Raw genomic sequence first — 17,595 nt, forward strand, 5'->3', positions numbered from 1 at the left:
CATCCATCCATCCATCCATCCACCCACCCATCCACCCATCCATCCATCCATCCATCCATCCATCCTCAATGGAAGTCATCAATGTTGTGTTTATCATTCAGTGTTCTGGTTAGATCTATCTATCTGTCCATCCATCCATCCTAAAACCCATCCATCCATCCATCCATCCATCCATCTTCAATGGAAGTCATCAATGTTGTTTTTATCATTCAGTGTTCTGGTTAGATCTATCCATCCATCCATCCATCCATCCATCCTCAATGGAAGTCATCAATGTTGTTTTTATCATTCAGTGTTCTGGTTAGATCTATCCATCCATCCATCCATCCATCCATCCTCAATGGAAGTCATCAATGTTGTGTTTATCATTCAGTGTTCTGGTTAGCAGTCAGTCAGAATGTAAACATGGTGACCAAATAGTCAATAGTATAATCAATCCAGTTTTTACAGTAGCAAAATAGTCATTTAGCCTGACATCAATAACGAGTGAATGCACCACGGTGTCCACCTTCCCCGCTGTGTTCAGTCCACTATCCATATTTATTTGTTTCTCTCGCTCGCCAAGTCCCGCAGGGTTTAAAAATCCAACACACACTTCCTCCAAACAAACCATCCAGCGAGAGAATTGAAAAAGTGGACAAGACGAGGGAATCCCTGCCTCTTCTTTTTTTAACTGCAGCTTTACCGGCTAATCTCATCCACCGTGGAAATGGCTGGTATTGTACATAAACGGCATTCCGCTTGATTCAAACATAAAAAAAGAAAAATAAGATATGCCTATATTCGTCCCACAAGGGGAACTTGTACCCACAGTTACATACAATATTCCAGTGTGACTGACATGTTAACAGGAAAGACTTACGTTCTGCCAGGATCTTTGCTGTTAGTCCACGGTAAAGCAGCAGGGAGACACAAAGTGTGGGGAGATTGTTACGAGGCTGTTAATCATACGAGGTTACACTCATACACAGGTGGTCCTCGGGTTACGATGCCCTTTATATGACGAATACCGATGATGCTTACTAGTGGAGATTCAAACCCAAAGTCCAGAATGCTAACCACGACACCACGGCGGGCTCCTGGTTACAACACAATCTTTATCATTTATGATAAATATTAAGACACTTGAGTTTTGTGGTTCGGACCGAAGGTTTTTAATGAATTTATGGGACCATGAAACACCGTAACCTGAGGACAACCTGTACATTAGTACTCATAGGTTAGGCTTTTAGGTTCCTATTCCTATTGTCTAAACCAGGGGTGGGCAAACTACGGCCCGGGGGCCACATCCGGCCCGCCAAGTGTTTCAATATGGCCCGCCTGTTCTTTCCAAAGTATTTTATTTAAACTCAACATACAACCTGGCATTGTGGCTTGGGCCAACTTTTTGATGGTTGAGGTAGCTGCTTTATCAATTTCGTTATTTGATGTGGTCAGTTGTTTACAAAATGCTCCAGGAAAAAGGAACACAAGCACAATAGTAAAAATAATAATAACAATAATAATGTTGTTGTTAATAATATTACTATTATTATATTAATATTGTTGTTAATAATATTAATATAATAATAGTAATATTATTATTATTATTATTAAAAATAATAATAAACAATATTATTGTTATTATTAATAATATATAATAATAATAATATATTATATAATAATATAAATAATAATTATAATATATTATATTATATAATGATAATAACATTACTATAACTAATAATAATAATAGTAAATCTAATAAAAATAATAATAATAACAATAATAATAATACATTTAATTTCTAATACACTTCACATCAAATAAATGATTTCAAAGTTCACATATAGCAGATTGCATGACACTTTTACATGTAAAATATGTGTAAAAATATAGGTGTAAAAATTGACTGTTACGTGTAAAATACGTGTAAAATATCCACCCCCCCCCTCCCGGCAATTTTGTTAAATCAATGCGGCCCGCGAGTCAAAAAGTTTGCCCACCCCTGGTCTAAACACTAGACAGGTTTCTGCCATAGTGAGTGATAACTTACCTGTTTGTAGTTTTCATATTATGAGCAGACAGAAAAAAGACAAAAAAATTGTCAATATGGACACCAAACAATGAAAATATAAACTATTATTCAGAAAAGACACACATGCACATATTCCGACCTGCTGTGTCAACTGGTTCAAGGTTACACCAAGTTGATTTTGAGTTCAGGAAGCAAGCCTGCTAGAAGGCCTGACCTGGTGTTTATTTTAAACATCATAGTGTGAACACGCTACCATCGGCTAACAATCACCTTTTGTCTTCACGTCAAATCATTTCTGCAATGAACAAGGAAATGAAGAAAGTGTGTATATGTGTGTGTGTGTGTGTGTGTGTGTGTGGTTGCGGGAAAGTGTGTGTTCTGCGGGCTTGTGTAGAAAGCACCCATCAATACGGAGTCAAGAGTGCACTTTTGTGGGAGGATGATAAGGAAGAGAGGGGGGAGGGGCTTCTCTCTCAGGCTATTGAACCAGATAATCCGCACACCGTGGAAAATGTGGCCAACATATCAATAGGGATTATATTAGAGCTATTACAGTTGCATATATTGGCACATTTTTATCTTTTTTTGTGGGGAAACCCACCATTTTTTCTTCAAAATCCCATAATTAGACCTTTGATCAAACTTGACGCTTACACACTAATATACATGCAAAATTATACTATTTTGTACTAATTTATAACCCGTAAGGTATGCTGGGAATTCCACAAAGGACACATCCCCAACATGAAGTTACCCAGCATGCCTTGCGGGGTATAAATCAGTATAAAATAGTATTTTTTGCATTTCTATTAGTGTATTTCAATAGCCTACCTAGCCTGTCGGGTGCAGTTACAGTGTGTTATTATTATTATTATTATTGTGTTATTTTTGGTTGCACTGTGAGTGAGGAAGGTTTGGCTATTTTGTGTTGCCTGAGTATATATAGTAGTAATAGTAATGGTTTTATTTCATTTGAACATGCATCAGATTACAATTGAGTGCATCCCATAATCAGTTCCCAGTTCCACATGTCCAAAAGGAGTAGGAAGAAGCAAAGCTTATTAAATCCTACCCCTCCATCTGGTACTTTTACAATCAGTAACTGTTACATTTGTTCACTTCCTGCTTTCCTAATATAATTTAATTTTTTTCATGTTATTAATTTAATTTAATTTAATTTAATTTAAGATATGCCTTTATTCGTCCCTCAGTGGGGAAATTTGTATTGCACAGCAGCAAGAGTACAGAGTCAGTTAAGCAGTACAAAATACACAATATAGAAAAATAAACAATATAAATATTTAATTTAATTTAATTTAATTTAATTTAATTTAATTTAATTTAATTTAATTTAATTTAATTTAATTTAATTTAATTTAATTTAATTTAATTTAATTTAATTTAATTTTTTGTCATGTACCAAAGTATGAGATGAGACGAGGTGATGTGGGTGTTCAATTACTAATATTTTTGTCATTTGCGGGGGCCTGATACTACAACCCCCATGAATAGTGAGGATAAACAAAGTATGTATGATTTATCAACGTATACAGTCATGGCCACCAGCTCCAATTCACGTTATTTTGACCTACTCGATCAGCTCTTTGGAGCGTATTTGGTCCGGGAATAAAATCCGATCTCCCATGATCAGTTCATCAATGTGCAAATCCAGAGGTCACGCTGGGTTATGAGGGAATTACCCAATGTCCTCTGTTGGCAGGTGCTTTGTGGATTTCAGACCAACAGAACACCACAGGTCAGTGTCAGAGTGACACGGCACCATGGGGGGGGGGGGGGGGGGGGGGGGTCAAAAAAAAAATGCCATGCAGCATTTGTGTGCGCACGTGGCAGGTGTCCTTGGCGTTTCAGTGAAAAGGCAGCCTTCATTTTAAAATTGCACACCCCCACAATAAAAAGAGTGTATTTGATGAAAAGGACGTTAATGAATGGGAAAAAATGTGATATCGATATCAAAAGATATCGCATTTTTATGCTGATATCGGACAACCCTATTAAAAAGAAATGTTATTTACTGTGTAGTAAATTAGTACACATTATATGCTGGGAAAATACATGTAAAAAGTAAAAAAAAAACATAAATAATAATAATAATATTAATAATAATATCATAATTATTGAGTAACTTACGGTCTTGCGGGACTTCGATTGTCGCACTCTCGTGCCATAGCAGCAGCTGTAACGACATTAAGGCCAAGGCCGCACGCCCGCCCTGCCTCAACATCTCTCCCCCTCTGATTGGCCGCTCTCACCACTCGACGCGTCTCCTGTCAGTCGCGCTGACGACCTGTGAAAAAGAGACGCAGATGGTTAGCAAGTAGCTGTGTGTGCGTACAGTTGATGCCGCGTGTGTGCGGCCTACATTTCCTGATGTGTCCACATGTGGCAACCTAGACCCCCGGGGTTAGTCGCTTTCGAACTGACTCGGCATCATCTGTACATGAAAGCCGAGCCAGGTGTGTGTGCTGACCGTCACATCAGGACCACCTGTCTTCGGTTAATCTCTGTCCCTCATGCCCCCCACCCCCACCCCCCATACTGGGATCAATTACCAGCTCTGCATGACGTCACACTGAAGCTCAAAGCTACTGATTACAGCTTACAACCCAATTAAAAAAACACAGAAACTACTTATATTCAATTGTTGGATAATGATTAATTATTCATTCTGAATAATCATTTAGTCTAATTCATTAATTCATTAATTTTCTACTGCTTATCTTCACGAGAGTCGTGGGGGGTGCTGGAGCCTATCCCAGCTGTCTTCGGGCGACTTGCCAGAGTTTTGGAATGTGGGAGGAAACCGGAGTACTCGGAGAAAACCCATGCATGCACGGGGAGAACATGCAAACTCCACACAGAGATGGTGGAATTGAACTCAGGTCTTCTAGCTGTGAGGTCTGTGCGCTAACCACTCCAACACTGTGTAGCCCCCATTTATTTGAATGATTTCATTATTTTATTATTGAGATCTATCAGTCTGGAAAAGGTTATAAAGCCATTTCTAAAGATTTGGGACTCCAGCAAACCACAGTGAGAGCCATTATACACAAATGGCAAAAACACGGAACAGTGAACCCTCCCAGGAATGGCCGGCCAAACAACATAGACAAAAAACCATTCACTCCACAAACTCCACACAGAGATGGCCAAGGGTGGAATTGAACTTGAGTCTCCTAGCTGCGAGGTCTGTGCGCTAACCACTCGATCACCGTGCAGCCCCCATTTATTTTAAGGATTTTGTTCTTTATTATTAAGATCTAACCGTCTGGAAAAGGTTATAAAGCCATTTCTAAAGATTTGGGACCCCAGCAAACCACAGTGAGAGCCATTATACACAAATGGCGAAAACACGGAACAGTGAACCCTCCCAGGAATGGCCGGCCAAACAACACAGACAAACAACCATTCACTCCACAAACTCCACACAGAGATGGCCAAGGGTGGAATTGAACTTGAGTCTCCTAGCTGTGAGGTCTGTGCGCTAACCACTTAACCACCGTGCAGCCCCCATTTATTTTAATGATTTTATTATTTTATTATTGAGATCTATCAGTTTGGAAAAGGTTATAAAGCCATTTCTAAAGATTTGGGACTCCAGCAAACCACAGTGAGAGCCATTATACACAAATGGCGAAAACACGGAACAGTGAACCCTCCCAGGAATGGCCGGCCAAACAACATAAACAAACAACCATTCACTCCACAAACTCCACACAGAGATGGCCAAGGGTGGAATTGAACTTGAGTCTCCTAGCTGCAAGGTCTGTGCGCTAACCACTCAACCACCGTGCAGCCCCCATTTATTTTAATGATTTTATTCTTTTATTATTAAGATCTAACAGTCTGGAAAAGGTTATAAAGCCATTTCTAAAGATTTGGGACCCCAGCAAACCACAGTGAGAGCCATTATACACAAATGGCGAAAACACGGAACAGTGAACCCTCCCAGGAATGGCCGGCCAAACAACACAGACAAACAACCATTCACTCCACAAACTCCACACAGAGATGGCGAAGGGTGGAATTGAACTTGAGGCTCCTAGCTGTGAGGTCTGTGCGTGAACCACTCATCAACCGTGCAGCCCCCATTTATTTTAATGATTTTATTATTTTATTATTAAGATCTATCAGTCTGGAAAAGGTTATAAAGCCATTTCTAAAGATTTGGGACTCCAGCAAACCACAGTGAGAGCCATTATACACAAATGGCGAAAACACTGAACAGTGAACCCTCCCAGGAATGGCCGGCCAAACAACATAGACAAAAAACCATTCACTCCACAAACTCCACACAGAGATGGCCATGGGTGGAATTGAACTTGAGTCTCCTAGCTGCGAGGTCTGTGCGCTAACCACTCATCCACCGTGCAGCCCCAATTATTTTATTATTGCGATCTATCAGTCTGGAAAAGGTTATAAAGCCATTTCTAAAATTCGAGACTCCAGCAAACCACAGTGAGAGCCATTATCCACAAATGGCGAAAACACGGAACAGTGAACCCTCCCAGGAATGGCCGGCCAACCAAAATGACCCCGAGAGCGCGACCATTAGAGGTCACAAAAGAACCCACAACCACATTCCAAAAACGGCAGGCTTCACTTGCCTCAGTTAAGGTTCATTACTTGTTCATGACTCCACCATGAGTGCCTTAATAATCAAATGTTACATTTAAAACTGCATTGTGTGTTCAGCTGTGTTGTCATTGACAATATTAAAATTAATATTGAAATGGTTGCATGATCTCAAACATTAAATTGTGACAAACATGCACATGAATAATAAATCTGTAAAGGGGCAAGCACTTTATTCACACCACTGTATACATAATGTAACACAAAGCACATCAATCGCAGACCCGTTTCCTCACGTAGGGACACAGCAGCTTTTCCGCCTGAAGGCAAGAATAACCTAAAACCTGCCAAGCTATTATCCACCAACCATCTGGTGGCATGTCAATCAATACACACATGGCAATTAAATAGGGAAAACCGCCCCGTGGGATCTACGGACGCAACCATTGGCTGGCAGAAGGTGACAAATCTCACAGGTGCCCATCGGGATGAACTGTACGTGTTCACACATGAATGAGGACACGCCCTCGTGCTCATACACAAACGCGTACAAGTGCTCATTTCTCTGCAGGCCAGCTGTTGTGAAGCCTAAATACTCGGCTCCGCATTTCGGCTCATTACTGAAGCAACTGGGGAAACAGAATTCCAGCAGGAATGTTACGAGGAAAAGAAATAAAGATTTAAAGCAATGTCCGTGTGAGTGGGAATGAGTGGGATGTTCACAAATAGGTCATTGTTTGTCTCCACTCGCTACACACGCTAATGCATTATTAATGATAGCACAGTGGATCAACACACTATGGTCAGTGTTTTTTCCGTTTACTTCCATATTTTGCCTCGGTTTGCGTACATGACTTGGTTAGCATACAATATGGTGCGCGTTATTATTCTCCAACTGTCTTCGTAATGTATTGTCACCACAAAATGTCCTTATTAGGAGCCGATTAGCTTGCTGCTAAAACTGATATCAGAACTCGTAAATGACATGATCAGCGGTTGACTGTGTAGTTCTTTGCTACCTCCAATTCCGTGTGGAAGTGGTACGTTTTTGGATTCTTACTTTGCCGTTCTTCCCCACTCTGTTTGAAACCATTAAGTTAAATACTTATAAATAATAAAATTTGAAGACTAACTAGGTAGCATCGTAGCATGCTATGTGTAAAGCCTCCGCATTAGCAATGTGTTGTAAACAACAATGATAGGAGTGTCAATGATGTAAAAAACATATTTAGAAAGTCATTAACAGTTTTTTATGCTCTAATTATGAATATATTAAAATTATTCATATTGAATCCGGCTGCACGGCGGTCGAGTGGTTAGCACGGTCGTGGGTTCTTTTGTGACCTCTCATCGTCGTGCTCTCGGGGTCATTTTGGTTGGCCGGCCATTCCTGGGAGGGTTCACTGTTCCGTGTTTTCGCCATTTGTGGATAATGCCTCTCACTGTGGTTTGCTGGGGTCCCAAATCTTTAGAAATGGCTTTATAACCTTTTCCAGACTGTGATTGTGACATCAATGTATTTTTGTATCATCAAAACAGATATTAATATTGTTATTTTCGTCATTATGACCTGATTTTTACACAAGATGTGTCACCCATTCGTGTTCTAGACCTGAATTGCTTGGATGGATTGCGGTCACTCGTCTTTCTTGCCTATCTTGCAGTCAATTTACCAGTTTCACTAGATCGATTCTACGGATCTTAGAATAACAGTATGGGGTTTTCATTCCAGGGCTAAATACACAGCGATCGCTCCTCACTTGTCTTTTATTTTGCATTGTGTGCGGTATACACAGTAGCTGTCAGGGACAATCGCTGACCGTCAACAAAAAACAGTTTTTTTTATAGTGCTCATCACAACAAATGTCTCCATATAACTCCATACAAGTTACATGCACATGTAGGCCAATTATGCAAATGAGATGATAACACCCCCCCCCCTCCAGTTAAGAGCGCTGCCCTGTGGGAAGCAGTGAATATACTAGAAGCATTAGCATGTGCACTTCCCCCTCAGCCATTTCCCTGACCTCTATATGCCCTCAAAGCCAACATCACAGATCCGGTAAACAGTCCAGCCATCACACACAATTACCCTCAGCAGGCTGGTGGCTGGTGGGAGTGATGCATTCAGGTACACACAAGTAAATACCGTATTTGCAACCAAGACAAACCAAATTTGTATTTGAAGCGTTGCACGCAAGAGCATAAAAATGTATCAAAATACGTATGACAGCTAAAGTCACTCTTCCCTTCTATCAGGCACACTTTTGGGGGTTATGCAGATACATTTAGAGGCAATTTGCAAGTCAAAAAGGCCCAGGATGAGTAAGGCTAGGATCAGTCACTGCAATACGACATATTACACATGCAGTTCAAAGACTTACCTAATCCTGGGGAGGTCACAAATGTTTCGTCCGTGACCAATATTTGGACCTGATGAGACAGAAAAAAAACCCATCAGACATTGTAAACATTTGCTTTATCCATCCATTCATTTCATTATGTCAGCTGGTCAGCAGTCAATCACAAGACACATAGTATATATACAGTATATAGTATATACAGTAATCCCTCATTTATCACAGTTAATTGGTTATAAATCCGACTGTGATAAGTGAATTTCTGCAAAGTATAATTCCTTATTTATAAATTGAATATTTTTTTGAAAAAACATTATTAGAGCCGGGCTGCATGGTGGTCGAGTGGTTAGCGTGCAGACCTCACAACTAGAAAACCCGAGTTCAATCTCACCCTCGGCCATCTCTGTGTGGAGTTTGCATGCGTGGGTTATCTCCGGATACTCCGGTTTCCTCCCACATTCCAAAAACATGCTAGGTTAATTGGCCACAGGTATGAATGTGAGTGTGAATGGTTGTTTGTCTATATGTGCCCTGTGATTGGCTGGCCACCAGTCCAGGGTGTACCCCGCCTCTCGCCCGAAGACAGCTGGGATAGCCTCCAGCACCCCCCGCGATCCTCGTGAGGATAAGCGGTAGAAAATGAATGAATTAATAAATTATTAGAGCCCTCTAGACATGAGATAACAGCCCTACAATCACTTTTACACTCATATTAGCCAATACAAAGAACAAAATCTATTTAAGACATTAATAAAACAGGTACTAGTGTGTTTTGCAGGAACTGTGTGGAGGTGGCATTGGGGTGTCGGGTGGCGTTAGCGTTAGCCGTAACACGTGTTAATTGTATTATTGTTATGATTGTACCTCAAACCTGCAATACAGAGGTCAAGTAACATTACTGACACCTAGTGACCACTGTAGAATATTACATATCGCAATGTCAATGCATCTTCAAGTATGTTAATGCTTTAAAAATGCTTACTTAAGCAAAACATATGCAACATTTGCTTAAATATGCATATTTTTGAGTAATAATAGGCCATATTCAACCACAAAACCGGATGATTTATGCATGAATATATTTTTAGAAGCCATGAAATTCTTTTGGGGTACGCGGGATTGTTTCCTCATTATGGTCTGTTAGGACAAACACAGGAAGACAAAAGCTGGAGCAGACAAGAGCAACACACACCCGCCTCAGGACTGTCTGCAACTCTGTTGTTTCTCTAACTGACGCCGTGCTTTCAAACAGCTCGTCTCTTCGCCATCCGCTGCCCTTAGGATCACAAGATGCTCTTCCGCTATCTCTTTTTGTCCTTCTTGGCTGTGGTACGCTTGTACAGACACACACACACACACACAAAAACACACACACAACACAGCATGCCTGGAGGACTGTGAAAAAAACCTTGAAGAGACTCTAAACACATACATACTATATAGGCGCATATTTGGCAACACCTCAAGGCCCCGTTCATCAGCTCCTTGTTACTCCTGTGCAGAAACACAACGTTCCCACCAGTTTATTCAGGTGTGGATTACCAAATATATTAAATCAGCATGTTATAAATTAATTTTCTTCTCATCACTACTCCTGATTCCCTGTCATGACTAAGGAGTTGAGTTCCAACCACATAACCACTGCAGTCTGTCACATACTAAACATGTGGAGATGACATGTTTAACTGGGTTAAGTGTATCGCCAAAGGGTACAGGAGTTTATTTGCCCCACTTGAGGAGTAAGTAATGTGTATGAGTCAGGCAGGAATGGGTAACGCCGCAAACGCACATTACACTCATTCGCTACCGAAGATGTTTTTGGACGTTTTTCAGCAGAAACGCCTCATCCCGTTTTTTATGTTGTTTTGCACAAGAGACCAAAAAAGGTGCACACTATAGATGTTTAGGGTAGTTTGATGCCGTAAAAACGTCCACAAGGTTGTAAAAGTGTATATTTCCCTTGTAAGGGCGGGCTCACATCGAAAACGTTGTGGCGTCGCTACGGCTCCATTGAAACCGATTCCCCGAGAATCCCTGTTTTTGGACGCCGGAGAACTCATATTATATTATCATCATATCAATACAAGAAATTAATAATAGTTATAGTGACTATCAACATTGTACACCCAAAGAACAAACAATAATATTCATTCATTTTCTACCACTTATCCTAACAAGGGTGCTGGAGCCTATCCCAGCTGTCTTCAGGCGAGAGGCGGCGTACACCCTGGACTGGTCGCCAGCCAGCCAATCACAGGGCACATATAGACAAACAACCATTCACACTCACATTCATACCTATGGACAATTTGGAATCGCTAATTAACCTAGCATGTTTTTGGAATGTGGGAGGAAACCGGAAAAACCACACATTCATGGGGAGAACATGCAAACTCCACACAGATATGGCCAAGGGTGGAATTGAAATCGGGTCGGGTCTGCGCGCTAACCACCAGTCCACCGTGCAGCCATCATTCAAAGGTTCATTCATTCATTTTCTACCGCTTATCCTAACGAGGGGGGAGCTGGAGCCTATCCCAGCTGTCTTAGGGTGAGAGGCGGGGTCGCCAGCCAATCACAGGGCACATATAGACAAACAACCATTCACACTCACATTCATACCTATGGACAATTTGGAGTCGCTAATTAACCTAGCATGTTTTTGGAATGTGGGAGGAAACCGGAGAAAACCCACGCATGCGCGGAGAGAACATGCAAACTCCACACAGAGATGGACGAGGGTGGGATTGAACTCGGGTCTCCTAGCGCTAACCACTCGACCGCCGTGCAGCCCAATATAAAGTCATTAAACGTTATTTCATAATAATAAACATGAAAAAAGATACGTTTTTGGACTTAATTCATTGTATGAAGTCAAAAGGCCCCCCTACACCCCTGCCCCCGCCCCCCCAGATAGCAGGCTCCCGTGTGTAACTGTCCATTTGTGCTTCAATGCAATATGAAAAGTAAACACATGAGAATAAAGAGTGTACTGAATTCTCCACAGTCTCCATTAAACATTCCCGTTTACACTCCTGGGACAATGAATGCACTTTTACGTACGAGCGTGGACAGTCCAGTCTGTCACCTGCTTCTCCCTGCTGACCCGGAACAGGGCACGTCCTAATGAGCGTCCCAAAGGCCACCGCTGTGGGCTTTTAACACACACATACACACACACACACACACACATACAGAAATAAATGGGGCTTACACACAAAAAGGTCACAGGTTCCACGCTAAAGTGGTTGCGGGGGACGTGACATCATTTTCACGGTACAGATGTCTTTTAAAAGAGTTGCCATAACAACCGCTCTTGAAAGCGGATGAGATAATTGGGAAAAATGTAGGGGGTGCGAGGCTTGGTGTTTGTAGGAAATGAAATATATTGTTTTTTTTTTTTTTTTTTGCAGAAGAGCTCTCAGAAAGCATATTCTGACCTTCAGCAGTTCAAAAATGTTTGTATACCAAGTAAAATCATGAAAGATATGACAGTATAAAGGTGTAAAAAGGTATTACTTGATTTACTTCATATGAGGCTTCAATGGCATCTCAGCATCATTACTTAGGACAACTGAAAGATGGATTACAGTCGTCCCTCTGAGGCTCCGTCATCACTTCCTGTCCTCCACACATATGTTCGCCCACCACTAAGGTACCCTAGGGAACACGTTTAATGTGACATACATAAGCAAGAGTTTTATTTCTGGCTTATTTACTCTTATTATATCTACTATACTGGGTAATACAATTGTAAAACCGCCATTATGATACATTGATGAGACAATAGCCACCGCAGGAAGAACGCTGTCCAAAAAAAAATGTATGAGTCTGTATTATCTAATATATGCCTTATTTTCTTTGACTATATCTACTATATTGGGTAATAAATTTGGTAATAAAATGTAAAGGTGACTACAGTGGTACCTTGGTTAACATCATGAATCCGTTCCAGGAGGTCTCAAACCAAAACAGACTCTTAACCAAAGCAAATTTTCCAAAAATGTTAACACACACACATCACTTTTACCTAGTTTTGTTTAAAAAAAAGAACCCCACACAACACCAATTAACAAACCAACACAAAATAAACACATTATTCTGATGCAACAACAATTTGTAAAAATGTCAACATTGTAGTACCAATAATCGGGCGACTGGCGAACGCAATCCGAGGCAAAATTTTCGCTAACATTTTGGATGTTAATTAAAAAAAACGTGCTAACCAGGGCAGATGTTAACCAAGGTACCACTACATAGGGGTGTTATTTCATGTCTTGAGGGCTCTAAAACTGTTAAAAATTACATAATACATAACTACAATAAGATTCCATTTATTAATATTGAATCCAACTTCTTAGAAATTCACTTTTCGCGGTCGGGTCTGGAACCAATTAACAGCAATAAAGGAGAGACAAGGGGCACTCTACAGCGTGTTACGGAAATCTACTTCCTTCTTGTAGATTTTTATCCATTTTTTTAATATTCCTTGGTTAACAAAGTGTCCCTCAGTTTGCCCTCAGCTGAGGAGAGCCAGCCAAACAAGGCAGTGTCAGGTTGCAAAAGCAGCAAACTGTGCAGCTCGCATCCTCTGGGGAAGGTGTGATTAGGAGACAAGGAACGAGGATGGAGGGGTGCTGACTGAGTGAGCGGTTGCCAGGCAATATGTGTGTGTGTGTGTGTGTGGACGTGGACGTAGATGTGGATGTCATGCTTGGAAGGAGTTGTAGTTCAATGATGCTGACTGACCTACTTTTAATCAAAAGACAGAAACAACAAATGGAAAGAATGTTGTGCAAGAGAAGGAGAGGAGAGAAGGAAGAAGAAGAAGACAGGGATGGGCAAGTGAGAGGCATAAAATATTCATACATACTGTACATTTAGCTGGCGTGACAAATCATATGTCAGTTAAGTGGCCTATCATTCCATTCCGGATCACAAAGAAACTGAAACCATTCACTTACCATACAGTCAGTGTTCAGAATCCATAATTCATTCATAATATCAATATGACCATCTATAATAAGCAACAGTAGACGTGCTGAATGAGCCCAGTTGATCATTTCCCTGATGGTATCAGTCATACTTTGCAATACTTGTACAGATGTTTGTGCCACATACAAATGTGCCGCTTTCCAAATTGTATCATTGTATCCTTATTTGTGAGTTTATGAAGTCGAACAGGTCCTATATGTTGAAAATTTACGGTACGCCTCGATTTATGTCTTGTTGTCTCGTTACAGTAACACACTGCGTTATATCGCATGATTGCTGATTTATGGTATTATGGTATTAGTAGTCAATACATTTTGAAATACAAGCGGTATGTAGTATTCTGGTCGCTAGGTCGCAGTTAGGACATTAGCTTCCATGACTTTACCTTAACACTGCATGAAATCAGCCATGACACGTTCCAATGTTATTCTCCTCCCATGTGGTGTGGAAGTGGTAGGTTTTGGGCTTTTTAAATTTAGAAGAAATACACTTGAGACTAACTGGTTAGCCTAGTAGCTCAGCTGTGTTAAATCCCTGCAGCATACAAGTTGTGCAATGTGCTGTAAACAATGAATATTAGGAGTGTAAAGTACTATGGGGATGTTATTTCATGTCCAGAGGTCTCTAATAATGTTAATACCCGAATTTAGAAAGTCAACAATCGTGTTTTCTATGCTCTAATTATGCAAATATTCAATTTCTTAACACTAAATCCTATTCCCCAAGATTAATTAATGTGGTCAAATAAACCGCATGACTGCATTTCTAATTAAACCCCATTAATTATCAATATCAAAATATTCAATCAGCTATTTTTATACTTGAACAGACATTTTATAAAGCTCGACTTCATTCATAAAAATGGTATCATTCCAGAGATGTCACTTTGACGGGACTCAATAGGAGCATTTACTTAGCGATTCTATTCTTTCACCAGGCTTTTAAGTCATTCTAAGTCATTCTAAGTCATTTAAATGGCATCATATCCACAGAGATGAAAAAAAAAACATCACACATCATCCAGCAAACCTAGCAGATCACACAGCCAGCATCATTACATGTCATCAAAAATCACCCCGAGGTCCGGACCAAGAACAGATCACGCGCTCAAAACGGGAATCATAAGAAGCAGGACACCCCAATCAATTTGTTGCCCCCGTCAGTTTCATGCCATCAGCGCCACAAATGCATAGACAGGGGAGGGGAGGCTGGGGGATGGAGAGCCAACGGGTTAAAGAGACAAGAAAATATCACAGAATAAACCAGACAAAGAGAGCATGGTGTGGTTGGACGGGAAGAGAGCAGATGATGTGACTACGACAGGTTCAGAACCTCCTGAATTGGTACAAAGCTAAAAAACAGTGAATACATATTGGAAGAATAACGCCAATTAGAACAGACACACTCCTTTCACACAGCAAAGACCTTCAACCCGTAAATAATTCATTGACTTTTGTGCTTTGATCCTTAGACGTTGATGATTTCCACACAGTTTGCAGCTGAGCCTCTCGCTTTGTCTGTTTTCCACACGGACGGAACAAAGAACATTCCTTCTGAAAATACCCCCAAAATCTCTCGCTGACATCCAAATCACCGCAGATGCGAGCCGCCCTCACCTTTGTCGTGACATGACATATTCATGACAAACAAAGAGAGCATTTAGCGATGCCTTCAGGCACACTGCTGACAGTAAAAGCCACCCCATTACGGTCCAACAGATGGTTATCCCTCATTTACTGTATATCCTGTCACGTATGACAACATTGCATGTTATATTTAAATATGTGTTGTATTCACATTGACATATGATTATATCATATGATTCTAGTATGGCCGCCATGTGTGCAAAAATAAATGGAAAGCTGCATGCTGGCAATGTTTCTGTCATTCCATTCTCCTACCCCCCCCCCCCCCCCCCCACTCACTGCAAACACAACGTTCATTCATTTCCTCTTCTTTTCATATTATCGCCCTCTACTTTCCATCAAAGTAGCCATATGTCCATCTGAGCACCCCCACTTCTACAATGTGGGTCAGCGTACAACCTCATTAGCACATCTGGATTTCTCCTCGTGCTCCTCCGCCCCCCCGCACCCCCCGCCAATACGCCTCGATATCATTTCTTCTTCAACTACAATCTCCCTTCGCCACCTCCACTCCTTACTGTCCAATGAAAAACGCCCCGAGTCAGCAGGGCTCCCTAGCAACAGTGCCACCGGGGGAGGATGGATGAAAGTGGGGAGAAATAAAAAGGAGGGCAAAATGAGGGAGGGGGGGGGGTGTAAGGGAGAACACACCATTGGGGAGAAGGTTGAGACTGGAGGTCTTTTAGCTATTATCAAAGCCATGTGAGTGTGTGTGTGTGTGTGTGTGTGTGTGTGTGTTAAAAATGCCAAACAGGAAGAATATATGCCTGCTCAACACAAATGTATACTGTGTATAAAATCATAATGACATTGGGCCACCTGCTAAATGTTATGATGTTACTCAATAATGCATGTCAAAATGACACTTACTTTAATTGTATATATAGATTTTCATTGTATTGTTATCATGTCTTATATGTTATACTTTTTCATGTATTATTGTCAATATAAGTAAGTACAAAACACATTGAAAGACAAAGGTATAGTGTATTCTACCCACTAGTAATGTTCCATTACTTCGGTACGAGGTACATTATTTAAAAATTTAAAAAATACTTAAACTGTATTATTATATTATTATGGAAAGCAGGAAGTGAACAAATGTAACAGTTACTGATTGTAAAAGTACCAGATGGAGGGGTAGGATTTAATAAGCTTTGCTTCTTCCTACTCCTTTTGGACATGTGGAACTGTGAACCGATTATGGGATGCATTCAATTGTAATCTGATGCATGTTCAAATGAAATAAAACCATTACCATTACCATTATTGAGACATGACATTAAATTACCATCGCACTCCATGAAGTCAGCCATGGCATGTCAGACGCGATAGAGTGACGAGAAGTTCCCCTCCTATTCTGTGTGGAAGTGGTAAGCTTTTGCCGTCTTTGTCTTTAGTCCCCACTCTGCTTTAAACCCTTTTTTAAGTTTAGAATACAAAAAATAAACAAGTTAGCTTGCTAATGGTTAAAGCCATTTGTAAACAAAGAATAATTGAAATGTTCTTTAATAATGATAAAAATTGTATTTAGAAAGTCATAAACAGGTCTTATGTGCTCTAACTATTTATATTGAATCCTGCTTTGTAGAAATTCACCAAAAAGAACATTAAAGAGTTGTGGAAAGTTATATAAGTCATTAGAATCATGGCTTCTGCTAGCTAAAAATGGCACCATAAAGCATCGGACACACACAGTGTTTGGCTAACTGGTGAATTAAAGCTTGTTCATGTAAAGCGAGCGTATACATAGAAGCGTGAAAATTGGGAAACCAAACAATTTAGACTGTTTTAGCGCATGTAAATGTACGTGTGTGTGTAGTTAGCCTCCAACAGGGTTCCAGGAAACAAATTTGCAGGCACGGGCCCATCTGCCTTGAGGTTGCCGTGGTGATTAAAGCCATTGTGCCACCGGCTAGTCTGGCTTGCAGCCTCACAGTCACACACATTGACAGAGTTGTCTGTTACAATCATCCCATTACCA

At 40.6% G+C, this 17,595-nt stretch overlaps 1 protein-coding gene across 16 annotated transcripts in view; it reads right to left on the reverse strand.

Annotated features, from left to right (window-relative positions):
- Nucleotides 1–17,595, reverse strand: part of nfasca (neurofascin homolog (chicken) a) — an 87,127-nt gene that overhangs the window by 40,909 nt on the left and 28,623 nt on the right. For 15 of the 16 annotated variants that reach the window (XR_009130558.1, XR_009130564.1, XR_009130570.1 and 12 more), the window contains exons 2-4: nt 8,995–9,043; nt 4,166–4,322; nt 863–880 (exon numbers count right to left, since the gene is read on the reverse strand). Coding sequence is in view for 13 of the 16 variants with exons in the window: in XM_058078895.1 (XP_057934878.1) it covers nt 863–880; nt 4,166–4,259 (112 nt within the window). In the remaining 3 variants the exon portion in view is untranslated. The remainder of the gene's footprint in view (nt 1–862; nt 881–4,165; nt 4,323–8,994; nt 9,044–17,595) is intronic. The other variant, XM_058078893.1, reaches the window with a different exon arrangement.

Source organism: Doryrhamphus excisus, chromosome 1 (assembly GCF_030265055.1).
Source record: "Doryrhamphus excisus isolate RoL2022-K1 chromosome 1, RoL_Dexc_1.0, whole genome shotgun sequence".
In the NCBI taxonomy this organism is placed as follows: domain Eukaryota; kingdom Metazoa; phylum Chordata; class Actinopteri; order Syngnathiformes; family Syngnathidae; genus Doryrhamphus; species Doryrhamphus excisus.